General features: G+C 41.0%; 2 protein-coding genes and 1 long non-coding RNA gene across 8 annotated transcripts; 2 read left to right on the top strand and 1 right to left on the bottom strand.

Moving 5' to 3' along the window:
• The first annotated feature begins 7 nt into the window (after nt 1–7).
• LOC121992677 lies at nt 8–8,406 on the top strand. Of its 3 annotated transcripts, XR_006114975.1 has the most exons (6): nt 8–337; nt 853–932; nt 1,005–1,189; nt 1,286–1,358; nt 7,874–8,010; nt 8,129–8,406. It is a non-coding gene; the product is annotated as an uncharacterized LOC121992677 (long non-coding RNA). The 3 variants fall into 3 exon arrangements; XR_006114974.1 differs by having other exon boundaries at nt 9–337; nt 1,005–1,358; XR_006114973.1 differs by lacking the exon at nt 1,286–1,358 and having other exon boundaries at nt 22–337.
• Nucleotides 8,407–8,733: 327 nt separating this feature from the next.
• On the bottom strand, nt 8,734–16,268 carry LOC121992675 (DEAD-box ATP-dependent RNA helicase 14-like). 4 transcript variants are annotated; one of them, XM_042547185.1, is made up of 8 exons: nt 15,669–16,268; nt 15,303–15,455; nt 14,647–14,715; nt 13,564–13,833; nt 13,108–13,458; nt 12,114–12,391; nt 11,641–12,006; nt 8,734–10,655 (listed from the first exon to the last, which is right to left on the bottom strand). In XM_042547185.1, exons 1-8 carry the CDS (start codon nt 15,972–15,974, stop codon nt 9,026–9,028), a joined length of 3,423 nt encoding a protein of 1,140 aa, XP_042403119.1. In that variant the 5' UTR covers nt 15,975–16,268; the 3' UTR covers nt 8,734–9,025. The 4 variants fall into 4 exon arrangements, with proteins under 4 accessions (XP_042403119.1, XP_042403121.1, XP_042403120.1 ...); XM_042547187.1 differs by having other exon boundaries at nt 13,564–14,468; nt 15,669–16,267; XM_042547186.1 differs by lacking the exons at nt 14,647–14,715; nt 15,303–15,455; nt 15,669–16,268 and adding an exon at nt 14,268–14,452.
• A 4,236-nt stretch (nt 16,269–20,504) lies between these two features.
• Nucleotides 20,505–21,461, top strand: LOC121991109. The gene has a single exon (XM_042545133.1). The coding sequence runs from the start codon at nt 20,505–20,507 to the stop codon at nt 21,459–21,461; it is 957 nt and encodes a 318-aa protein (XP_042401067.1).
• The last annotated feature ends 5,389 nt before the right edge of the window (nt 21,462–26,850 follow it).

Raw genomic sequence — 26,850 nt, 5'->3', positions numbered from 1 at the left:
CGGTAGCAATCCGACCCGGTAAGGGTATCTTTTTAATTCATGATTCTTTGGATCAAATTTTTCCGACCAGGCGGAAGCAATCCGACCCGGTAAAGGTATCTTTTTAAAACATGATTTTATGGATCAAATTTTTCCGAACAGGAGGAAGCAATCCGACCCGGTAAGGGTTTTCGAGTTGCAATCACAACGACGGGAAGCGAAGCGACCTCTTCTCCTCTTCTTTCTTCGCCATCGCCGCCGCTAGGCGACTGCCCCTCCGCCTCCGGCCACTAGCTTCTGTCCAAGAGAGCTCCTTCCCGGGGAAGACGCGTATTCCAAGGACGGAGGACTGATTCAGGTGCTGCAGCTTTGTTATCTGTTCGGCCTCGCATTTCTCATTACCTCTCGCCTCTTTCTCACTATGCTTGCTTTCTTCATCCCTCATGTGACTTCGGCGCACTGCCGTTCATCGCGATAAAGGTTTTTACCAGAGTGAAACCCGTTCTCTCTGTTTGTGATGACAAATTTCACTATACTGTATTGATCACACAGTGTGTCAATTTCATAGAACAAAAAAGAATAAAAAAAATACATTGCTTGCTTTTTATTGGTCAAGATATTATCAAACAGTCTGATGATTGGAAAACTACAATATCATAACAACAGATCGAATTAAGTGTGATAGATGCAAGACTTTTAAAAATTAGTATACTGTAATTTTTTGTTAGGTACTGACTGAACATGGTTGAAACACCACTTTTCCTTCAAAAAAAGGGCTGCTCTTTTCTGGAATGAGTTGGTATTTTGAACAAATTTCCTGTCCATGCTTACATGGTTCTTACATGTTTACTATCTGTCTTATATGAGATAAAGAATCACAACTGTTCGATTTGCTGATGGAACTGTGCTCGTATTGTTCGTGACACAAACGGACTAAGATTTCTGCTTCCCAGGTATGATCTTGTGATTGTGGGATGCAAAATTTGATAAATTAGCACTTTCTTGTCTCACTAAGTTTTCGGCAGCTTGCTGCCATCTTACAACTGGTTGCAGTCCACACAATGGGCAGCCTGTATTTTCTGCATTGACATGGCGACGACATATATAGTTAGTCATTTTCTCAATTAGGGCTGGATTCTTGACTGCAATGGCTTCCGGTCTGACTCAATTTGGCAATGTGCTTAGCAAGAAAGTCATGGTCAAGAAAGAGGTCATAAATCTTGACAGATGAATATGAATGCAACATAACATTAGTTTTTTAGTTAATTTCGAACATTTCTTGTGGTAATTCGTTTTTTTATTACAGCAATCGTTGGACACATAAATCTCTTCTCAATCTGCAATATTATTTGTGAAGGGAATGCAATCTTCTATATGCTGTAAGCGTACCTTGGAAATGTAATCTTTTATAGATTTTGAATAAGTTTGGAGTGGGAGCGGAAGGTAATGAAAGGTTTGAAACAACAAGAGTTTGAAACAACCAAACACTTCAAACACTCTTGAAAGCGGAAATCTTATAGAAATCCCTCAAGTAAGACTCAAGTTGATGCTTGAATACCTTGCAAGAGGAGATTGCTCCCTTCTTATAGCAAAACGTCGGGTGTTCATTGGGCCCATCGACATGTTCATTGCTAATCGGATAGGAAGGAATCTTTTAAAGTAGTGGCTTATAGCCACGCAAACTTACTTGAGACACACATATCTACTTTACAGCACGCGAATATACTTTAAACATGTGTCAATAGTGGGTAGTGGTGTTTTTGGGCCCACCACTTTCCCAAAGTTAGACCTTAAAGTTCCTCATCCTTGATACGCAATCTTGAAGGAGATATGCTGACTGAGAAAGTTGCTCGTCGTTTTGCTTTACAGCAGGATACCAGTCATTCCACCAGTTGTCTTTTCCTCTCCTCCTGTTGCATTCTTGTCGTTTTAGTGAGTGGATGAGTCGGAGTTGCTGGAGTGCGTTGACAGCCTGGATCGCTGCTCTTTATTCCAGCTCGTGTAGTTCTTCTGAGAAGTTGTGGTATTTGTCTAGAGGTATCGGGTAGGAGTTGTGTATTTCATTAAGCTTCCGTTGGTATTGCTCAGCGAGGTCGAGAGGGTCTGGAGTGTCCTGACTAACGTCTTCTGGGCCTCCAGACTGGGCTGACTTTCCACTTTTTTGAGTGCTGGTGCTACCAAGGCCAGTCGGCCTAGCTCCTGTTCCGACCATTCTATCAAAATTAACACAGAGATTAGTCGAGATAAGGAGTCGGCTACCTGATTATTTTTTCCATCAATGTGCTCAAATTGTACTGAAGGGCCTGCACCAGTAATATAATCGATAAAGGAAATTCATCGGACCCTGGATGGCTTGTGGTTGGCTGTCTTGCCAAAAAAACTAATAATTGTCTGGCCGTCGGTTCTAATAATAATTTCTGAGTTATCCAAGAAATAAATCTTTAATGCCTCCATAGTGTTCATGACTGCATGTATTTCTGTGTCGATGGTTGATTTGGACGGGTTGTATTTCCCGCTTGAATATGCGCAGATCTTTTCCGAAGATATTGGATCATATTTTTTCTTTTTCCATTTGCATATACCTCCCCAGCCATCCATACATCCATCTACTTCTAGTACTATGTAGTAGTCAGGGGGGGTATCTCAAGGTCTGGGAGTTGCTTGACCTTTTCTTTGATCATATGAATTAGCTCCCAGTCTTGCTGGTTCAACCGTTTTTCTCCGTTTGGAGAGGTATTTGCATAAAGTGGGCTTAGCAACCCAAGTTTGGGATGTAATTCCTGGCATAGTTTAACAATCCCAACCACGATCTCATTCCTTTGGTTGTTTTCAAATCATTGTCCTTGAAATTAGCAATCTTGGTTATAACATGGGGCTGTAACTTAATTCTGCAGCTTCCAATAATAGCCCCTAGGAATTCTATTTCGGAAACCACAATTTTCATCTTCTAAGAACTAGCCCATTTTCTTTGCATATGTGAAGCATCTTTCGAAGATGTTGCTCATGGCTCCTTTCATCAGGCGAGAAAACCAATATATCGTCAATATAAACAGCTATGAATTCTTCGGTTCCCTTAAAGCATAAGTCCATTTTTCTCTGGAATATGGCAGGTGCATTTTTCAGACCGAATGACATTACAAGTCATTCATACAATCCATCCGGGACCCAAAAGGCCGTCCATTCGATGGATTCGGGATGCATAGCTACCTGATGAAATCCATTCTTTAGATCAAATTTAGAAAAAATACAGCTGTTACTGACCTTTTTAAGGATTGTGTTGATGCCGGGTAGACTATATTGATCCTTGTGGGTAATATCATTCAGGCGTTTGTAGTTGAATACCAATCTTTCTTTGCCCTTCTTTTCTTTGCCAGTAATAGGATCAATCGTTGTTCCGGAGTTTACTATTATGGCTGTCGTCCTGTGACGACTCTTACTAGGCCTAATAATCCCCAATTCCAGTAAGGACTTTACATGTTTTGTAAAGGCTTCCTTCTGGGTCGGCGTTAAGTGCTTCAAGGGCCTGCCTTCAATAGTGAACTCTGGATTCTTGATATCCAGATGACAAACAATTTTATTCTTTTGCCAATGTTGTAGTGGGTTGCCCCCAATAAAGTCTTGTGTCTTTATGACGCGCGTTTTCTCGGCAGAAGATCCTACCCAAGGGTCTACGGAAATATAAAATTCTGCATACAGAGACCTGGAAAAACTATCTTGTGATAACGTAAAGCATATTATTCAATACATTAATGATTACATGCGACTTGCAGCAAAAACTGGAAGGCTCTATGCAGGACCAGAATTATCTGAAAAGTTCTGGCTCAAAATGCCTGGAGATTTGAGAAACCGAATCAAGGCGGCGTTTGAAGCAAAACATCCAGGACTTACAGTTAGGGTATTCCCAAGAATTATTTTTGCTCATAAATTTCTTGAGCAGGAATATAAAGATGCAGCCTTCAAGCGATCCCTGAAAGACTTATCATTTTGTAGTCAGATCCCTATACCTGGATACTATCAGAAGACGGGACCAAGAAAAAATGGAGTCAGGTAGTCAAAAACCTATAAAGGAAAACCTCATGATTCACACGCAAGGATAGAGAAGAGAAAGTATTTGCTAAGAAACAAGAAGTGTAAATGCTACCTCTGCGGCCAGGAGGGACATTTTGCGAAGGACTGCCCCAATGAAAAAAGAAATGTGAAAAGAGTTGCAATCTTTGAACAACTTGAGCTACCGGAAGATTGTGACATTCTCTCTGTACAAGAAGGAGAAGCTCAAAACAATGCTATTTACAGCATATCAGAAGGAGAAGAAGATGCTTATGACTTACAAAGGTCAGTACAAACACTGCAATTAAACACTATTTATATGCTAGGGCTTGAAGATGGAGGCTACAGACAGCAAGTACAGTTCTCTGAAGCACAAGCAAATTGCCTACACAACTGGAAGCATAACGTAAGAATCTTCGCCCCTCAATCTCAGAATTGCACATGCTGTAAAAGAGCAACAATGCAAAGGGCAAGGATACATTGTCCAGAATGTCTTCTAACCGTCTGCAATCTATGCGGACCCTACTATTTCAACAAAGAGGTACATGCCACACCTGCTCCTTCCACACCATTTTTTCCACTAAATCTGATACAGGAACAAGGAAACTATATTATTTGGTGTGAAGAAGAGATTAAAAGGCTAAAGGAGGAAGTAAGTTATTACAGGACTCAATATGAAGCATTACAATTAGAACAAGATCTACAAAAGGGTTCCAAGATCTCGAAGAAGAAAGAATTGTAAATATGCTTATTGAATAAACAATAGCCGCAAGACAAAGCCCACGGTTAGTCAAGAATATGTTATACAATTTAACGATTGAAGTTGATATCCCAAGAATTCCAAAATTCAAGTTAAAAGCAATCTTGGATACGGGAGCAACGACCTGCTGTGTTGACCAAAGATCAGTCCCAAAGGAAGCACTAAAGCAGAATACCTTTGTGGTCAGTTTCAACGGGATATATTCACAACAAACCGCTAATAAGAAGCTCAAAAATGGAAGAATGATGATAGGAGATAATATGTTCCGGAGTCCTTATACCTACAGTTTTCCAATGACCACAAACAACCAAAGGAATAAACAATTGCGGTTTCCGAAATAGAATTCCTAGGGGCTATTATTGGAAGCTGCAGAATTAAGTTACAACCCCATGTTATAACCAAGATTGCTGATTTCAAGGACAATGATCTGAAAACAACCAAAGGAATGAGATCATGGTTGGGATTGTTAAACTATGCCAGGAATTACATCCCAAACTTGGGTTGCTAAGCTCACTTTATGCAAAGACCTCTCCAAACGGAGAAAAACGGTTGAACAAGCAAGACTGGGAGCTAATTCATATGATCAAAGAAAAGGTCAAGCAACTCCCAGACCTTGAGATACCCTCCCCTGACTACTACATAGTACTAGAAGTAGATGGATGTATGGATGGCTGGGGAGGTATATGCAAATGGAAAAAGAAAAAATATGATCCAATATCTTTGGAAAAGATCTGCGCATATTCAAGCGGGAAATACAACCCGCCCAAATCAACCATCGACGCAGAAATACATGCAGTCATGAACACTATGGAGGCATTAAAGATTTATTTCTTGGATAAGTCAGAAATTATTATTAGAACCGACTGGCAGGTAATTATTAGTTTTTTTGGCAAGACAGCCAACCACAAGCCATCCAGGGTCCGATGGATTTCCTTTATCGATTATATTACTGGCGCAGGCCCTTCAGTACAATTTGAACACATTGATGGAAAAAGTAATCAGGTAGCCGACTCCTTATCTCGACTAATCTCTGTGTTAATTTTGACAGAATGGCCGGAACAGGAGCTAGGCCGACTGGCCTTGGTAGCACCAGCACTCAAAGAAGTGGAAAGTCAGCCCAGTCTGGAGGCCCAGAAGACGTTAGTCAGGACACTCCAGGCCCTCTCGACCTCGCTGAGCAATACCAACGGAAGCTTAATGAAATACACAACTCCTACCCAATACCTCTGGACAAATACCACAACTTCTCAAAAGAACTACACGAGCTGGAACAAAGAGCAGCGATCCAGGCTATCAACGCACTCCAGCAACTCTGACTCATCCACTCACTAAAATGACATGAATGCAACAGGAGGAGAGGAAAAGACAACTGGTGAAATGACTGGTATCCTGCTGTAAAGTGAAACAACGAGCAACTTTCTCAGTCAGCATATTTCCTTCAAGATTGCGTATCAAGGATGAGGAACTTTAAGGTCTAACTTTGGGAAAGTGGTGGGCCCAAAAACACCACTACCCACTATTGACATATGTTTAAAGTAGATTCGCGTGCTGTAAAGTAGATATGTGTGTCTAAAGTAAGTTTGTGTGGCTATAAGCCACTACTTTAAAAGATTCCTTCCTATCCAATTAGCAATGAACGTGTCGATGGGCCCAATGAGCACCCGACATTTTGCTATAGGAAGGGAGCAATCTCCTCTTGCAAGGTATTCAAGCATCAAGGATGAGGAACTTTAAGGTCTAACTTTGGGAAAGTGGTGGGCCCAAAAACACCACTACTCACTATTGACATATGTTTAAAGTAGATTCGCGTGCTGTAAAGTAGATATGTGTGTCTAAAGTAAGTTTGCGTGGCTATAAGCCACTACTTTAAAAGATTCCTTTCTATCCAATTAGCAATGAACGTGTCGATGGGCCCAATGAGCACCCGACATTTTGCTATAGGAAGGGAGCAATCTCCTCTTGCAAGGTATTCAAGCATCAAGGATGAGGAACTTTAAGGTCTAACTTTGGGAAAGTGGTGGGCCCAAAAACACCACTACCCACTATTGACATATGTTTAAAGTAGATTCACGTGCTGTAAAGTAGAAATGTGTGTCTAAAGTAAGTTTGCGTGGCTATAAGCCACTACTTTAAAAGATTCCTTCCTATCCAATTAGCAATGAACGTGTCGATGGGCCCAATGAGCACCCGACATTTTGCTATAGGAAGGGAGCAATCTCCTCTTGCAAGGTATTCAAGCATCAACTTGAGCCTTAATTGAGGGATTTCTGTAAGATTTCCGCTTTCAAGAGTGTTTGGTTGTTTCAAACTCTTATTGTTTCAAACCTTTCATTACCTTCCGCTCCCGCTCTCTTGTGTGGCAAAAGGCGATTCGCTCGCCCCCAGCGCCCCCCCCGCCAACCCGTCCCTAGGCCAACACGGAGGAGGTAAATCACGGATGGCTACTAGCCATTAGTGCAAATGGCCAAGACATGGGGGAGGTTATGCTCGGTCACGCCGAGTTTCGACCCCAAGACCTCATGTGGCAACATCCCATGTCTTAACCATCGCACCGCCCCAAGAGGACCTCCGCTCCCGCTCTCTTTGTGCAAAAGGCGGGTCCCGCCGCCCAGCGGCCCCCTAGGCCTGGCCCCACAGGGATCCTAGGAGGAGGTAAATCAGCGGTGAATGCTGGCCCGGGTAAAGCGTGGTGTCTCCGGAATTTAACACAGCCGGCCCAGATTATTCATCCAGTGCGCGTCCGTGGACCTTCGACCCTACAACTCATTGTGCAAGGATGCCACGCCTTAACCGGTTGATCCAGCCCGCGGGGGCAAAGGAAGAAGAGGGGGAGAGAGGAAAAGACTCATAAAATTGCTTAAGAAGATGAATCATTTGTGAGTCACTTACCCTTCCTATCTTTCCACCCAGGTAGTACACCCATCCTTACCATTAAGATAACTAAAATCTAAGTTTGTGGTTATTGTTTGGATTATTGTTTCAGGGTTTGGATCTTAGACAGATCGATATACCTGAGATCTCTTCTTGCTACATTGTGCTTTATGAATTATAAATCTGTTAGCTCATATTCTGAACTTGGTTTCTCAGGTCTCATACATGATACTCACAGGAGCAACACCCATATCAGCAGGCGTATATGCTTATAAACTTTGTGAAGCGGGTCGTGGTCATTGTCAGTTCAATCCTCTTGTTCATGACTCAGTTTCCACCCATGAACTCCCTTGGTAAGACTTTCATTATAAATCTACCTATCCAAGCCAGCTACATACATGGGCCATTCGCCTCATCAGTTATGCTCGTTTCTGTTCCTTTATCGAAAAATGAGAAACGTTTATGTTTCAGGTACTGGCCATTGCACCAGCAGGATTTTTCTTCTACTCGAGCAAAAAGAATCAAGTTAAAGATTGTGTAGTTTTTTTTTTTTTTTTGTACGTGTTTGAGGAAATTCTAACTCATTCTAGAGAGTATTCATTTTTGTGCTCGTGATGTTTGGATGGGTTTGGGATGAGAGCAATTGTTTGCCTCTTTATATCTGGAGCTTGAATCTAACTGGGACTCTTTTAGGATCCTTTTATTAGGGATCGAACCACAGTAAATCCATTATACGCTGTCTTATATTACATTCTGTAAGAGATTGTTTTTGCAAAATGAACCCTGATCTCAGGATCACATGGCAGCAAAAGCAAGAAAAATCAATTGGTAACAAAAGCTTAATTTTCTATCATGCCAAACATTCAAAAACTTAAAACCCACAACAAAATGTCAGACTCCTGACTAATTGCAATTTCAAGTTTGGAATTCTGATTAATGAAGCAGTCTTTGAAAATTACTTCAAGGCGCACAATGAGATCAACTCCATCAGTAGTTAAGTTCAACGCAGATCAGCGCACAAGTATCTGCAGACTTCTGTTATTAAAGATATGCAAAACAATGCAACTGTGCGACAATTACTAAACACGCAATTGTTGGAGAAACAGGAATTGGAAACAAAGTTACAGTTTCAATTGTACAAATTCAATACCAGTCTCAGCAAGATCTAAGAGGCAAACTAGCTAGTACACCATATCAATCAATGGTCCGATATAATCATCTTCATAGGGAATATTACAACAATACCCAAATCAACAAACTATATAGGAAGTTGCACCATGGTAAATAGGAACAGGAAATGCAGAACCACTCAGAAGAAAAGTAACACTAATTAGTTATCTGAGTTAGGTCGCTGGGTGAGATAGAGAGCTATGGTGAAGTCCTACCATCCTCCTGAAAAATTAAACTGTCCTCATCTGCAGGAATCATGCCTTCTTCCTCCTCTACATGGCTGTTGAGAGGCAACACTGGCAACTGGGCAGGCCTTGGAACTGACAGCTGTGGATTAAAATCTTCATTTTTAAGTGGAGACCTTTTGTGCCACTGACATGGGCTATCTGATCCATGTGGTTTTCTGCTTCTCTCATCCTGACCGTGTGACTCGTTGAGTTCCACCGCTGCTATGTTTCCCCCATCACTTGACTGCGATCTTTGGTTGTCGTATGGCATCACTGAATGGTTTGGGTCAGACGTGCGATGAGATGCTAGTGCTGGCACTGTTATTGGGTGTGGCAAATCGACTTGTGGTTCCTGTTCACTTCCCTGACCATAATGAACAACGCCCCGACCAGGACTGTGGCTAAGGCTCCTGCTTCGACTTTGGCCACGGTTGCTGATAGGGGGGCTTGCATGGCAATCTATTGGTGACAGGCCCCTCCTTGAGAGTGGTGGGCTCGCACTAGCAATCTGCCCAGCTGACCCATGAAAACAATCAGAGCCATGGTTAGGACTGCGACTGGGACTTCTGCTTCGACTGCAGACATGGTTCCTATGAGGATTTTCACGCCCAGCTGCTGGTGATGGCATCCTCTTTGGGAATGATGAGCTCACAAGTGTCACCTCCTTAGATCCCTCACCATGAGCATCATAGCCATCATTAGGACTGTAGACGTGGTTAGGACTGTGACTGCGACTCCTGCTTGGACTGCAGCCAAAGCTCCTGCCTGGAGGGCTTGCATGCATAACGGTTGGTGATGGCATCTGATTTGAGAGTGGTGAACTCCCATGTGCTGCATCCCTAGTTCTCTCACTATAACGATCAAAGCCATGATCTGAACTGCAGCTGAGGCTCCTGCTTTGACTGTGACCACAGTTCCTACCTGGAGGGCTTGCATGCCTAGTAGTTGATGATGGAATCAGATTTGGCAGTGCTGAACTCCCATGTGTCGCCTCCCTATTTTCCTCGTCATGACAATCGAAGACATGGTCAATACTGTGGGGGCTCTTGCTAGGAAGGCTTGCATGTCTAGCTGTGGGAGATGACATCTTCTTTGGGAGTGGTGAACTTGAGCGTGCAACCTCATTAGTCCCCCCACCATAATGATCATATCCACGGTTAGGATTGGGACTGCCGCTCTTGCTTGGACTGCGATCATGGTTCCTGCTGGAAGGATTTACATGCTTAGCTGTTGGTGATGGCATTCTCTTCGGAAGTGAACTTACATGTACCACCTCCCTTGTTCTCCCACTGTGACGATCATATCCACGGTTAGGGCTGTGACTGCGCGACCTGCTTCGACTGCGACCTTGGTTCCTACTAGGAGGGCTTGCATGCCTAGTAGTTGGCGATGGAATCCTCCTTGGGAGTTGTGAACTCACACGCGTCAACTCCTTTGTTCCCCCACGGTACCGATCAAGGACATGTTTAGGACTGTGACTGCGACTCCTGCTACCACGGTTCCTGCTAGGAGGGCTTGCAAGCCGAGCCCTCTTTAAGCTGGGATTGTTCTTCCGATCACGGCTATGACTGCGGCTGCGGCTACGAACCCGGCCCCTAGATCTGCACGTAATAAGAAACTTAGAAACTTGCAAGGTAGCACACATACATTTAGAAATCATTTGATGGAACTATATAGTTCAAATGTCATCAAATAAAGTTCATAAAAAATGTTTACAAACAATAACAGTGTGCATGCTACTGACAGGCAGCAAATAATTGGAGAATAATGGAAATATAAGCATCACATGCTCTTGCCCAGCTGGTAGATATAAGCATCAAGAACATTTTTATAATTTTCATTTTCCGGAAAGATGGAATATGCATCTTGGTATAACTAAATTATGGTTTAAATTTTGGTGTCTTTTACTAGGCAAGACATCCTATTATGCTCCCACAAGGAAATGTGATACAACCATGACACATGGCAACACAATGAAAGATGCATTCACATCAGTGGCAATGCTCTGGTGAGCTAACATGGTAGTGTCAATCGTAACCACGTTCTACGGTCTCATAGTCTCCCTCTCCCCATCGTTGGTAGTAAACATGAACAAATGAGCGGTGCTCACATGTATCCTGTGTTGGCATCGGTCAAGAACAATTTGTAAACATTTTGGCCTGGGACCGAAGTTGGTTCCAGCACCAATACTGTAAGCCTGTCACATTGATTTCACAGATGTGATGTATACTCCAAGTGGCATAGATAGTATAACCCGTTTGTATGAGGATTCCACAAGTCTAATTTACTTGATGTAATAATTGCTGATAAAATATTTCCAACATGATATTAAGTTTGTCAAGGCAGCTATTACTGGCACCAGAGACTGCATCCATGCCTATCATGGCAAACATATCCACAATCTATTTTAGCAAGTAAACACTTGAGAGATTGAGCTAGTAGCAATTCTTCGAAATGTTGGCTCTTGCAGCATGAAATTTCATATCATAAAATTCTGCATATGTAAGCCTTGAAAGTGTGCATGATAACAAAATTTGAATTCCAGTAAGGCAGTATATATTGCTATCCCACAGAATCACTAAATACCTGTCAAGTGGCTCGCGGTCATTGGTGCCATGACTGCCAAGATAAGAATCTGATCTACTTGGAAGTGATAGCAAACCACCCAAATTGCTTTGCCCAGTAACTAAGCGGCCATTATCCTTGGCATCCGAACGGGAAGCCCAGCGCCGTGACCTGCCACCATGCCCACCACGTGAAACCATGTCTTTTAGCTCTTTTGGAACCTTCTGATTAGCACCTTCGAGAATTTTAACAAGATCTGAAGCATATTTGGAGTCCTGTTGACAAAAAAAGGTGTAGGAGACTCCAGTTGCACCAGCCCTACCAGTTCTACCAATTCTGTGAACATAGTCTTCAACTCCTGTGGGGAAATCATAGTTTATCACCACCCTAGAGAAAATTCAAATTTGACAGGTTAATAAGAAACAAATTAAAAATTTTAAGAAACAGAAACTACCAGGTTAACTGACTGCTAACAAAAATCAAGCATCCGTAACCTGATATCCTTAATGTCTAGACCGCGAGCAGCAACATCTGTGGCTACTAGTATGGGAGATCTACCCGTGCGAAATTGGCTTAAAACCCTATCCCTCTCGGCCTGAGACTTATCACCATGAATAGCAGCAGCTTTGAACTGACGTGCAAGTGTTCGAGACAGCTGGTCACACATTCTCTTTGTGGTGCAAAATATGAGAACCTTGGAGCCTGCATCTTGATTGCGCAATATTTGCTCCACTCGGCGTTGTTTCTCCACAGGAGTAATTACTTCTACATACTGAGTAAACACGATGAGCATATAAGTTTTTTACCAGAATTATCAAATCAGTCAATATGAATAATACCTGGATAGAAAAAAGGCATATAGTGCCCTAGATACGTGGACATGAAAAACTCAATCATGTTAAATTTATGAGGGGAGATGAGAACAAAGTTGGAATTGCAACACCAGCATCAGTCAATTAAAAGGTCTGTATTTTACTAGTCTTTTTTTTGTGTGCACTGCAAAATTAATTAGTGGTAAATAGCAATGCCAAGACGTGGAAAGGGTATTTCCATCATGATTTTTTGAATGATCAATAAAAACACGTGCGGAAAACAATCGACACATGTAGTCCTTGCAAACATAAACCTCTTTAAGCAATAAAAAAATGTCTGCATAGAAGAATGCTAAGAATCAATAAATGAAGATTCAAACATTGTTTGGGCACAATTCTTTTCTGCAGTGCAAGTATGAAGAAACCAGAATACATTTTTAATGCAACATCTTGACAGACGGATCATACTTCTATAATATTAAGACGTCATTTGCTATCATCCCTCATTCAATAGGTTAACTAAACCAACTTGATTGAATATACCAGGACATAGGAAAAGACGAATCACTGCAATTTGAAATAAATTTATTTTCTTCTAGAAACACAAGATGATCCCTTTAGTAACAAACAAATACAAATTTCAGTTTTTTAAGTGAAGCTCTACTGGATTCAATACCTGTGTGATAGAAGTGTTTGCAACAAGCTCATCTGAACTGCCAATGTTGACCTGAACAGGATGAACAAGTAAATCTGCAGCAATTTTTCGAACTTCTTTAGGCCAAGTAGCAGTGAACATAAGTGTTTGGCGACGATGGGGTACTTCTTTCACGATTTTTCGAATTTGTGGCTCAAAACCCATATCCAGCATTCTATCAGCCTCGTCAAGAACTAAATATGAAACCTGACGGAGACTCACTCTTTTCATTTCCAAAATGTCATTTAATCTTCCTGGAGTTGCAACAATAATGTCCACTCCTCGATCAAGATCCCTCAACTGGGGCCCTTTAGGTGCTCCTCCATACACACACTTTAACAACAACAAAAATTCACATTCAAAACAAAACATCTAAAGACAGGAGATTGTATTTGAATAAGCATATTGGTTGGTCTAGAAGAAGATATATGAACAAACCGTGCTTAGAATTCTTGATGATCTGCCAAATTTTAAAGCTTCGTCCTGTATCTGTGTTGCCAATTCCCTTGTCGGTGCCAATATTAACATTGTAGGACCTAGTTTACAGTCGTTTCGAAGGCGCTTGAGGTGCATGAACCCAGGAAAAAGATATCCTAATGTTTTTCCAGATCCTGTTTTTGCAATAGCCACTATATCATGACTCTGTAATGCAATTGGCCATGACTGAGCCTGAATTGGAGTTGGAGCAGAAAAACCAGCACGGCATACCTGGAAACAAAAATCATCAAGTCCCATGAGAATTATTGGTACACAACTAACTAAATACAAAATTTACTGAGCATATTTTTGCAAGTTAAATTGAGAACTAAGCTTATGCCAGAAGTGCATCCTTGAAATGCAAACTGTTGCTTGATAGATGCAAACTGAAGCAAGAGAAAGGGACGTATATCCTTTGCACCAAGGTAGAAGCTTAGACAATCACTGCAGAACCAACTGATGTACAAGAGACTCACAAGTCCCTTTCCAGTTGGTACCTGCTCACGGATGCAAGCTGTACTGAACAAAAGGCCTTCTTTTTTGTTGGACTCAAGTAGCAGCACAAAACAAATCAAGGCAGGCAGCTCAAGTCATGAGCTAGTTGCTCGGAGAGCCTATTCAAACATTGCAACTGCTTGCAAATGCGAAGCTGGAGCAGAAAGGACCTTGAATTCTGAAGACCTGAGTGGCATCCTCAACCATATCACCATAGGCAGGCTCACCCACAAATCAGTAAGTGGGTCAGCCCTTCCCAGATTCAGCCCTCCATAATGGGCCCTCCAGCTATATAGCAGCTACCCATTAAGAGGGTGGCACAACGTAGCACAGCGTACGACATTAGCTCCGCCCTGGAGCAAATATCGCACCTGCGGCAAAGTACAGAAGGGAAAGAAGACAGAAGAGGCATGAGCATCTAGATAAACCAAATCAACAGCAATTGCAAATTTCATGCAGAGCACAAGTAAGAAATACAGCACAACAAACTTACATATGTTTCATGTACAAACGTGTGCAAGATAAGATAATTAAGAAAAGGACAACTACCTCTTCCAAAATCTCGGGTGGGAAACCTGCAGATTCAAATGTCATGAATGGTGCAGGCACATCTTCTCCCTGTGCAAAATTAGCAGCACTATATAGAATCAGCAATGAACTAAAAGATATCATTGTTATAGTGATAAAAGAGAGTTTAGATTATAAAATAACTTGGATACACTATGAGAAGACAACAGGACCATTTTATACTTATGGCACGAGCCTGACCAAGCAGGACACATGACAAATAATTACACAGGTGATCCATTTGAAATGATATTTTAACAGTCACCAACAATCCAATGTCATGAGTAGCCATGTAAGAATATTTTTTCTCATTCTTCCCTCCAGATAATAAAGTAACCAACAAAAGCTAGGTCTGTTAGATGAGTTCCACCATTAGGACAGTATCATAACATTATAAAAATAAGATTAAAAGTTTCACAGCAAAATTCCCCTCTATAAACTTCTAGAATAAACACATGTTCTGAGAAATCTCCAAAACCTTATCCTTTTGTGAATAAAATCTAGGCAGGTGTTAGATGTGCAAAAGCTTAGTTGTTTGGAGACAGATACATAATTGAACATTCTCGATAAAAACTTGTTGACAACAAAATACTTTCAAAAGAATAGTGATTCACACTTGGATGCCAGAGCAAACATACCGTCACAATTATTTCATTTTGACGACGATAAGCTTCTACAGGTATGGAAGAAGCCCTTCCAACATTGACAGATGATCCTTGGCCTCCAGTTGAGATCTTCCCTTCTCTTTTTTCCTTTGTGCTATGTCCGTTCCTGCTTCTGCCATTTCCATCCTAAATCACAAAAAAAAAAAAAGGAAAAAAAAAATTGTTAACGCATGATTTAGGATAGTGAAGGTGGGAAGGAATAATCCATTTGACAGTGATCTCCCAAGGAATAATCCATTTAAGCAGAGTTCTCCCACGGATCCAAAATAATGTTTTGCCTGATCTTTTATAAAAGGAAATAAGGGAACAATTATTCCATACAGCGTGAAGAAGCCAAACCTGGTGGATCCTTGAACGATCATGGCGATCGTCATCGTCGTGACGATGACGGCGATCATCTGGATGATGACGGCTAACGGCGATCACAGAAGCGGATTTGGGAGGAAGGAGCGGTGGGGGCGGGGGCAAGAGTGGAGGAGGAGGAGGGAGCTCATCGGACGGGCGTTCGTACTGGGTGACGTTAGTTTCCGGGTTCCAATAGTAAAGGTAGCCGGTGCTTCCGTCCACCAGCGCCCGCCAAGGTTTGGGCAGAGTCGGATCATCCGGAGCGTACCGCGGCCGGCTCGATGTGCTTCCGCCGGCCATAGAGTACGGATCAAATCGAAGCCCCCTCACTGCTGCAATTTGTTCCTCGGGAGGATTAGGAAACCCTAGCCCAGGAAAGACGCCTCTTCTCGATACGAAGAAACAGAGGAGGGCGGCCCGGTAGATGGGGGCGGCGGATCTGGCTCTCCGGCAGAGGACTTAGGGCTGCACCGGCGGCTCTTCGAGATCGCTGGACAAGGGCGGCGACCGATCTGATTCGGCCCGAAAGGGTTTCGATGCGGATGCGTACTCGTTTCTTTTCTCGTTCCGCGTTTTTATTTGCCGACGTGCTGTCTTCGGGCAGGTATTAATGCCCCCCAAAAATGATTTCTATGGTTCGGTAATATTGCAGGAGGGGAAAAATCCAACCAAAAGTGAAAAAAAAAAAACATGATTATTAAAATCTTAAAAGAGTACTTTTTGAAAGAAAATCAAAATAATTTAGATAAAAATAAAAAAGACATTCCAAATTTAGAAAAATATCTGTTTTTTTTCAAAAAAAAAATTTTAATTGGGTCTCTTTTACTATTTTATTTCAAAAATATCTCTGCATCCAATATTAACTTTTATAATGTATAAAAGTTATCAGTTAATTTTTATATGTTATAAAAACTATTTAGTATTTACTCTAACGTGTTTAAAGTGACTTTAAAATTTACACTATATAAAACTTATTAAGTGCTTGTTACAGTATTTAGGATTTAAAATTTAAAATTATAAAAATTATTAACTTCTATAACTATTTATGATTTTGATAAAATTTAAATAATTTTAATCATGTTGATAAATAGTATTTTAATATAATAATATTTAGAGGTCCTAAATTTTAAAATATAAATTTTAAATCTTTAACTCTTAAATTTAAACTAAATGTCACATTTAGTAGCTACTAGATTCATAGATATTTTTAAAATAATTCATTTTTTATTTTTTTGAAAACAGAGCGTCGTTTGGAAAGATTTGAGAATTATTTTTTTCCCCAAATAAGTTCTCATCCAAAAATACTCTTATTTTAATATAATACATATAAACAAATTTTAAAAATTATATATGTAATATTTTATCTAAACTTTTTACCAATTTAATCAAAATTATTTAAATTTAACCAAAATCACTACAACATATCTTAAAAAAATATAATACTAATTAATCATTACAATAATATTATAATTATTATTATTACTATATTATTTTAATAACTATTTAATAAGTGTTACATTAATATTATATTTTATTATTATTTATTTAATTAAGTTTAAATCATTTTAGGTAAACTTTTAAGGAGTATAAGTTTTTTTAATCAAATAAAATTGATTTATTTTTGCAGTAGCTGTAAATAAGGATATTTTCGTTATGAAAAATACAGTGAGAAACTTTTTGATTTTTTTTTTAAAAATATCTTTTTGATAATTTTAATAATTAGGATGTCGTTTCTATTTTTACTCCAAACTAATTAGGAACGAAATAAAATATGCCATTAGTTATCATAATGGTGAAAGGACACCTTTTTTGGGAAAAAAAATCAAATCAATATATTACCGCGAAATAGCTATTGTAATTTATAATAGTCACGTAGTAATTATTCAATAGCAAATAATAACAACAGAGTCCCATTAGGTCGGACAAATTATATGAATCTTTTATGATATTCGACTTTATTTCTTATTATATTATTATATGTACGTAAATAAATTTTATTTTATTATTATTAATCAATTTTTTTCTTTCTCTTCCTTAACTATTACAACATATAAAAATATTTTATATTAAGAAAAATATTTAAATTTAATCAAAATTTCTTCAACATATTCAAAATGATTGTAAAATATTATTACACTGTAACAACTAATTAATAGTTACTACTAATCGGAGCACTTAACTGCTACAATAATACTATAATAATTTTGACTATATTGAAATGATTTTAATTAAATTTAAGTAATTTTGTTAAATTGAAAAAAAAATTAAAAAATATATTTTTATTTTTTCATTGATTAAATTATTTTTTCGCATTGAAATAAAAACATGTGCATTGTAAAAATATAACAGGGCATTTTTGATGATGCGACGATAAAGGGGAGTCCATCTATCACGGATCAATTAACACGGTATCAATCAAAGTCAAGGCAGTCAACGTCGGGGCTTACGGAAAGAGCCTTGGCCAAAAGTGGTTGTCTGATTATCTCGATCGGCAAAGGAGTAACCTAGTGGATCACCTGACCGATCAGACAGATGGAATGTACATCAAGTCTAGATCGAACATAAATGTAAAATCCTAGGACTAATACAACTCCTGCTGTATTAGTTAAATACAATCATGTACACACAATAAAATATCCTTGACATGTCCAAGGGTCCAATCACACATAATATCTATAAGCCATAATAGTTGGAGTTTGCAACCACAGAGTTAGCACATCCTACTATTATCCTGCCTAAATTATGTATGACATGTGCATAATTAAACTGAAAACCAAACAACAAACCCTAGCTCTGATACCAATTGTTGGTTGGTTCTAAGAAGATCATATCAGTTTCACTGTACAAAAATTTTGTACAAGTGTCGAACCTTTCCTAACAACCTATTGTGTTCTTTAGAAATTAAATTCGGAATCGCAAACGGAACTTAACATTATTAATTCTAAATTTAACTTATCTGTTCTTAGTGGTTTAGACTTGGATCACAAACAATACTTAACATTATAGATTCAAATCCACCTAGGTTACAAATTTAATTAAATATTTATTTTGAAAATCGGCTCCTAGGTCAAACATGACGAGGCACTTGACCTTCTTGGGTATGAGAACATCCACCACTGCCTCGACAAAGCCTCTTAACGAAATTCAATATTTAATTTCCTTATATAACTCTAGGTTTAACCAAAAGGAACAATCGAATCACAAGATCGAAAAATAAAATAAAAGAAACACAACTTCAAATTACAAATCCGAAAATCTAGAATCTCTAGCCTCTTGTGTTTGGTATTTAAAATCTATACAAAGAAAACTAGTATGATGCGGAATAGAATTACTAGTTATACCTTTCTTTATAAACAACAACCTCTTAATCTTCTATCGTATTCCTCTTCTTATCTCGGACGTTGTGTGGGCAACGATCTACCGAGACAAGAACCACTCAAGCTCTTCTTCTTCCTTCTTCCATGTTTCGGCCAAGCAACTTTCTCCAAGAAAAATAAGTCTCGGCCACCAACCAAGCTCCAAGGAAAACTAGGAAACAAAATCCTCCTTTATCTTCTTCTTCTCCAAGCTAGATCTGGCCACCAAAACAAGCTCTTAGAGATTGATGAGGTTCGGCCACAAAGGAGGAAGAAAAGGAGGAGAAGATGCTAGGGTCGGCCACCACCAAGGAGGAAAAGAGAGAGGAAAAATAGAAGAGAGTTCTCTTTGTGAAGGCACTCTCTCCCTCTCTTTTATAATCCTTGGTCTTGGCAAATAAGGAAAGTTTTAATAAAAACTTCTTTATTTTCTTTGCCATGAAAAGGAAAATTTAATTGATAAAAAAACTAAGGTCAACCTAGATTACTAGGACACAATTTCCTTCTATAATCCTTATGAGTTCCTCTTGGGGACATTATCAACCTAGATTACTAGGACACAGTTTCCTTCTATAATCAACAACACACAATATAAGTAATATCATTTCTCAACTTATCGAGCCTATTGATTTATCGAGCTAAATCTCACCCTTTGATAAGTCAAAGAAATAAATACTAAATATATGTGCTTGTTATTATATTAGGATTAAGAGCACACACTTCCATAATAACTAAGGTCTTGTTCTTTTATAAAGTCAGTATAAAAAGAACTTACCTTAAATGATCCTGCTTAATACACTCAGAGTGTACTAGTGTAATTTATCAGTCAAGATAAACTAATACCTAATTACACTACGACTATTCCAATGGTTTGTTCCTTTCCATCTCAGTCGTGAGTTGTTGTTTATAATTTATAAGGAATTGATAACATGATCTTTTGTGTGTGACACCATATACAATGTTATCTACAATATAAATTAATTGAACAACTACACTTAACTTATAAATGTAGATATTTGACCAATATGATTCTTATTGCTAAGTAAATATTTATACAAAAGCTAGGCTTTTAGTATATATTCCAACACCCCTACCCTGGTTTGGTTTTGTTTTGTAGGATTGAAGTCTTCATCCCGTCAGTGTTCACCCCATCCCCGACTTTCCAGCTTCCTTCATTTGAACATGATCAATTTAGAGTCGTCTGTGGGAATCTAGCCTGCATCCGAATAAAAAGATGAAAGATGTTGGATGACTTACCACAGTGACGTTGACGCAAGAGGATCTCGATGCACTAATACAAGCTCGAGTAACAAAGATATTTGAGCAACAACAACAAGTATTGGTCAATCGACCAACGCATGAGTCTGCTGCCTCTACAGCAGGCTGACAGGTTGGAAGAGGAGATCTAGCGGATCAACTTTTCGCTTGGAAGACAAATAGGAGACCGATCGGCTACTATGGGGATGCCCGTAATATGCCCATCCCCTTCAACCAAGCACTATCATGGGCTCCCCCAGAAGAAAGGGGCCGAGCGGATAGAGACAGGGGATCTTCCTTAGATGGGGCACCCATACGGGATGCACGAAAGGGAAAAGCGTCAAGAGAAGACAACTCACCCGAGCGAGTCAATCAACAATTTTCGGAGGGGATCATAAATGACCCTCTGCCAAAGCATTACACCTCGCTGACGATCGAGGAGTACTATGGAGCAACCGATCCCGATGACCATTTGGCTAAGTTTGACAACGTGCCCACCCTTCACCAGAACACGGACGGGGTGAAATTCCAAGTCTTTCTTACCACTCTATCTGGGTCAGCGCAACGATGGTTCAAACGATTGCCGAACAGCTCGATCCACAGCTTCAAGGACTTTCGAGCGACATTTCTGCATCACTTTGCTAGCAGTTGCCGCCACCAAAAGACGAGCGTGAATTTGTTCTCGCTGAAGCAAGGGCCCCGAGAGGCCCTGAGGGCTTATATCCAGCGCTTCAATCAAGTGGCGATGGACATTCCAACAGTCTCCTCAGATGTGTTGGTGAACGCCTTTACCCAAGGGCTCACCGAGAGAGAGTTCTTCCGATCGCTCATTCGGCGACCATCGAAGGACTTTGGTCATCTCCAAAAGAAGGCCAATGAATACATTAATGTGGAAAAAGCCCGGGTAGCAATGAAGAAGGAGATGACCATCGAGCCCACAGGAGCATCCGAGTGGAATCAACCGAGCAGTCATCAACCACCTAAAGGGCCTCAGTCGGGAGCCACTCCATACCAGCAGACTCGGCCACATGTCGTACAGCTAGTGGCGGTTGCTCATCCAAGAAGCAAGAGGTGGCCACCGATGTTTTGCACCTTCCACCAGTCGATGACAAACAACAACAGGGATTGCTACGACCTGACAACTAGCAGGTCAGTTCCACACAGATATCGCTGACGATGGTGAATTTCGAATCGGCGTCACCAAAGATGATCTGCAGAACGAAGGAATTCGGAAAGGACAACCGGGCAACGCCACCACTAACCACAAAGGGACCGAATCCCTGCCCAAGCCTCCTCCAAACGGACCAGGTCGTCTGCAAGGGAAGCAGAGAATCTAAGTAACGCCACTCAGGGGGAGATAGGAATGATCGTTGGTGAATCGACCGACAGAGATTCTAACCGAGCAAGGAAGTTGCATGCGCGACAGCTCGAGATCCACACTGTTGGCTACAGCAAAAAGAAAACTAAGGGACCCAAGATTAGCTTCGGTCATAAGGATTTGGAGGGAGTGGAGATCCCCCATGACAATGCATTAATCATCCGAGCAGTAATTGCCAATTATACAGTCCATCGAACTTTTATTGATACAGGGAGCTCGGTGAATATCATGTACAGGAAGGCATTCGTGTTATTATTAGCCCTAGTACCAATTATGAGATGATTGTAAAGGACTCCTTTTGTATCATATTTCATTATTAATAAAAGGCAAAGTTGATTATTATATTTATTTCAATTCAGTGTCGAATGAATAAGTATAATAATGTCCTAGAGTAGGAGGTTTTAATCTACAATATATATCAATTGGTTGAATTGATAGTGAGATATTCTAGATATACATAGAACACTATTCCTAGTCAAGTATTAATATGCAAGGACAATATTAATGCGTTGAGACTAGCATGTAGGTCAATGGATAACTTAATCTCACAAGTTATGGATATGAGATATCAGGTTGACACATGAGTATATATTAGAGAATATATACTGAATGACCCACAATGAGAATGTTTCATGGATCGTTATATGAGTGTCATAAACATTCTCATGTGACTATTGGTATGAATAGTCCTTAGACCTGAAGTACTACGGTTCCTTACATAAGGAGTTGTATACTTTAGCATAGGCAAACGTCACCTATAACAAGGTAGACTATAATGTCGATTACTGCGTATCCAATAAGTTATGCGAAGGGATGTGAGTAATGTAGATGTGATCTATCCCTGTGATGAGGTGTCAAATGAGTTTTGTATTTTGAATTAAATGGATTGGCTTTGGTATTCATTTTAGTTGAGAAATTGATTTTGGAGTTAGATTTTGTTTTTCAAGATATATATTGAGCTAATTCAATTAGCTACTTTTTATTCATGATTTGTGCCTCATATATTTTAATATTGGTTGTAGATGAAGATTTGGGCTCATTGATCAAACTTGAGTGCACTTGAGCTAGCTAGCTTGAATGTGGACTCGACCCGTGCCAAGAAATGTTGAACTTAGTGTATCGAATGAGTTGCTGCAACCACTGAACTGAATCAGATCATTGAACCGACCAACCACTGCACTGAACCAGAGATTGAACCCGATCCAAGAGAAGCTCAAAACCAAAGTTGCGGCACGATGAACAGAGTAATTTATTACCGCAAAATAGCTATTGTAATTTATAATAGTCGGCCTTCTCCTTTTTTGTCCACTGGTATTCTTCCTTACATTCGGGTGCTACAAAACCAAATTTTATAATTAAAAGTAACTCAAAGTCTGTTTTAAAAAGTACCTTCATTTGTTTTTTTTCAGCTAGCGAATTCCCCTTCGAATTTCGACGGGTATATGCTTGGTCCGACCATTGATTCGGTGCTTCGATCGACGATTAGTCCTCCTGAAGCGTCCTGGCTCTGATACCACTTGTTGGCCCGAGTTAGCCAGCTAGAAGGGGGGTTGAATAGCCTGTACAAATAAAAAACTACCCTTCTCGGACTTTCAAAATAACACTTGCATTAATTAAAGAAAGAACTAAAAAGTAAAGGCACCAGAGTTTTGACTTGGTTACAACCGGAGAGGTTGTTAATCCAAGAAATAAACCGCATTAGTATCTCCTTTAGACAGAGAAGCCTCTTACAGTAATGACGTACAAAAAGTAGAAGCTAAACTAAAAATGAAAGCGCACAAGTGTTGGTTTGCTAATTACTTGAATGAATGAAAAGCTTCTGGACCAAGGTTGTATTTATAGCCTTGGTCGGGGCGCCAGGAGGGTTCCAGGCGCCTGGGAAGGGGATAAAACTTTATCCCTTTCGTATAGATCACGTTTAACCGCGATCTGGATGAAATCCCGGTCCGGGCGCCTGGACCAAGAAAGTCAACAATGTTGACTTTTTCGGTTCGGGCCCTCTTCTCCGGTTCAGTTCGTCTCGATCTGGCTCTTCCGCTCCAGCTCCGCTTGCTTGGGTGATCTCAGCCATCCGGAATAGGGCTCACCCGAACCCAACTTCCGGCCTTCTCGAGCAACCTTCCGCTCCGGCTTCTCGTCCCTCGGAAATGTCGTGCGCCTCTTTCTCGTCCGCCCATGTACTCTTCTGCAGCACCTCGTCCCTCGGACGCACCGAGCCCGTCGGCTCTCTCCCGTGTCGTCCTTCTCGCTAGCTGCGTCTTTTGCTCGACCCCCTGTGCTCCTAAGCTCCTGCACACTTAGACACAAAGTTAAAACACCACAGGACCTAACTTAACTTGTTGATCACATCAAAACAACCTTGGGGTTCCAACATTGTGTGCCTCCTCCGATGCTTGGACCCCCTTTATATAGAGCTCCTGTAGTGCGTGTGTAATCTTCTTAAGGCAAGCACGTTTCCTAAAGTTTTCCCTGAAAAGACTTATCAGTAATGTGTCCCTGACACAGTACCTTAATAGGCCGAACATATCTCTGAAGTGATAGTGGAGGCTTCCGCTGTACGATCTTCTGGTTGTCCATGCCCGGTGTTGGCGGCACTAACTCCCAAAGGGATGTCGACGGATACCAGAGAGAGTATGCTGCTAGGCAGAGCGGGTTAGCCGCTCGGCCGGAACTTCGCTGTTCCTGTGTCTCGTCCACTCGATCGTAACTCCGCTGTTCGTGAGTCTCGTTCGCTCGATCGTAACTCCGCTGTTCATGTGTCTCATTCATTTGGCCGAAGTTCCGCTCTGCCAATGCCGAGCCTTTCTACCTGGCCGAGCGGGGTAGTCGCTCGACCGAAGTTCCACTCCGCCAATATCGAGACCTGCTGCCTGGCCAAGCAAAGTAGCCGCTTGGCCGAAGTTCTGCTCTGCCAATGCCGAGTCGGTCGTTTGAGCGTCGATCGTTTGACACCTCCCTGTGTCAAAGGAGGGATCAGACCGACACCTTCTCCCCACGGACGGGACATGCTCGCTCGACCGATCGATGTTATCTTCGCGTTGACCACCTTGACTTTGACCTCCACCGTGACGGCTATCCTCCACGGAGTGGGGCCCCTCCTTATCACCGCATCACATGCCTCCCCCTCAAGTATGGTCGAAGGAGGCTGCAAGTCTGACTAACTGGACAAAAATTGTCTATGCAGCTTGCCACCCGATTGGCTTCGACACTCCTTGGTTTCTGATCGGGATAACATGGTGCAATAGTCGACTAAGTGACCGCTATCTGCCGATCAACCTGTTAAAGCTTGTCGTTCGATTGTAGTCTGCTCCCTTAAGCCGATCGGCACAACGAACATTTATACTTGTGAAATCTTTTTTTGGACTATCTTAGGCGAGCACGATCCGAGCTTACGTCAACCATATTTATGGAAAATCATGTAAATTCCTGCGCATTATGGCTAAACGTTCCCTCATGCCTTTTAATTGCCCTCATTAATGTTGGTGCAATCATGCCCTAGAAGTTTCAATGTATTGACAGTTATTTAAGTTTAGGTTAATACGTTGGATCTAACATACATTGTGAGTTTGCAGGAGAAGTCCTTGCAGGTCGGAAGACCGGATGTAAGGCAAGAGAAGTTCAAGAAGGTCGAGGACCAGATTCTTGGAAAAAGAATCCTTGCAGGTAAGAAGACCGGATGCAAGGCAAGAGAAGTCCAAGGAGGTAGAAGACCGGATTCTTGGCAAGAGAAGTTCCTGCAGGTCAGAAGGTTTGATGTATGTTACACCATTTATTAGAAATCGATTGGTAAATCGATTTAGATACGACTGTGAGGTAGAATGCCTCTGAATCGATCAGCCGGTCGATTGGAAGAAATCCAATCGATCGAGAAGTTCCTGCGCGAAGCACAGAATGCTTCTGGATCGATCGACCGATCGATTGGGGTAAACCAATCGATCGAGCGATCGATCCAGGAAGTCTCTGTGCGAAGCACATGATGCTTCTGGATCGATCGGCCGATCGATTGGGGTAAACCAATCGATCGAGCGATCAATCCAGGAAGTTTCTGTGCGAAACACAGAAGCCTCCTGAATCGATCAACCAATCGATTGAAGTTACTCAATCGATCGACCGATCGATTCACAGAGTCCTGCGATTCTGCAACTTCACGAAGGTGTGTCTGAATCGATTCAAGGAGTGCACCAATCGATTCAAGTTCAAGTGAAGTCATCTATGCCGTTGATCTTGACGCGATGGTTTCCAACAGATACTTGTGAATCAATTCAAATGTAAATTCGATCGATCCACGTCGACGATGATGTGAGAAACAGCTAGTTTTCACGACGTTTAAAACCATGGAAGAAAAAGGAGCAAAAGACATCTAACAAAAATTACTGTTCTATTGCTCTTGCATCATCAATCTTGGAAGTGCTGAACATCTCTCAAGAGTTTGAAGCAAAAGCTCTCCATCTCCCACGTTCTCTAGTTGCATGCCGCAAGGAAGAAGCATTTTCAAGTGTGTAATCCTTCCTTTCTTCTTCTTTGTGTTGGGTGTGATCTTTTCTCTTATAAAAGGAGAGTTGTAAGAGTTGTAAGATTTCTCCACCTTCGGTGTTATTCTGAGAAGGAGAGGTTTGATAGTGAAAGGGTGACGGTGGTGTGGATCCTTGGACTAGTCACCTCCTTGAGGAGGTGGATACCAAGTAAATACAAGTATTAGCATTGCCTTCAAGTGTCCGCTGCGAAAAATCAAGTTGATCAAAAAAATGAAGTGAGTCATTCACCCCCCCCTCTAGCTCAACCGATCCTAACAAGTGGTATCAGAGCATTGGTTTGCTTTTGAGGATTCACCGCCAAGAAAGCACAAGTTAAAGAGCTACAAGATGTCATTGAAGGAGGGACATAGTACTTCACGACCACTATTCTATGAAGGCAGTAATTTCGCGTATTGGAAGAGCCGCATGGAACACTATCTCATGACTGAAATTGACATGTGGTTCTCAATCATGGAGGGATTCACGGCGCCAACTGAAAATGGAAAAATGCTTGAATCATCATGGTGGACCGTTGAACAAAAATTAAAGGCTCAAGCAAATGCTAAGGCGATCGTGACTCTCTAGTGTGGGTTGAGTTCGGAACAACTCAACAAGGTTGGACCTTTCAAGAGTGCCAAGGATTTATGGGACAAGCTCATTGAGCTAAATGA

The sequence above is a fragment of the Zingiber officinale genome, chromosome 6B (assembly GCF_018446385.1).
Source record: "Zingiber officinale cultivar Zhangliang chromosome 6B, Zo_v1.1, whole genome shotgun sequence".
In the NCBI taxonomy this organism is placed as follows: Eukaryota; Viridiplantae; Streptophyta; class Magnoliopsida; order Zingiberales; family Zingiberaceae; genus Zingiber; species Zingiber officinale.
Note: the sequence above shows the minus strand (reverse complement) of the source record. Positions and strands in the feature narration are given on the sequence as shown.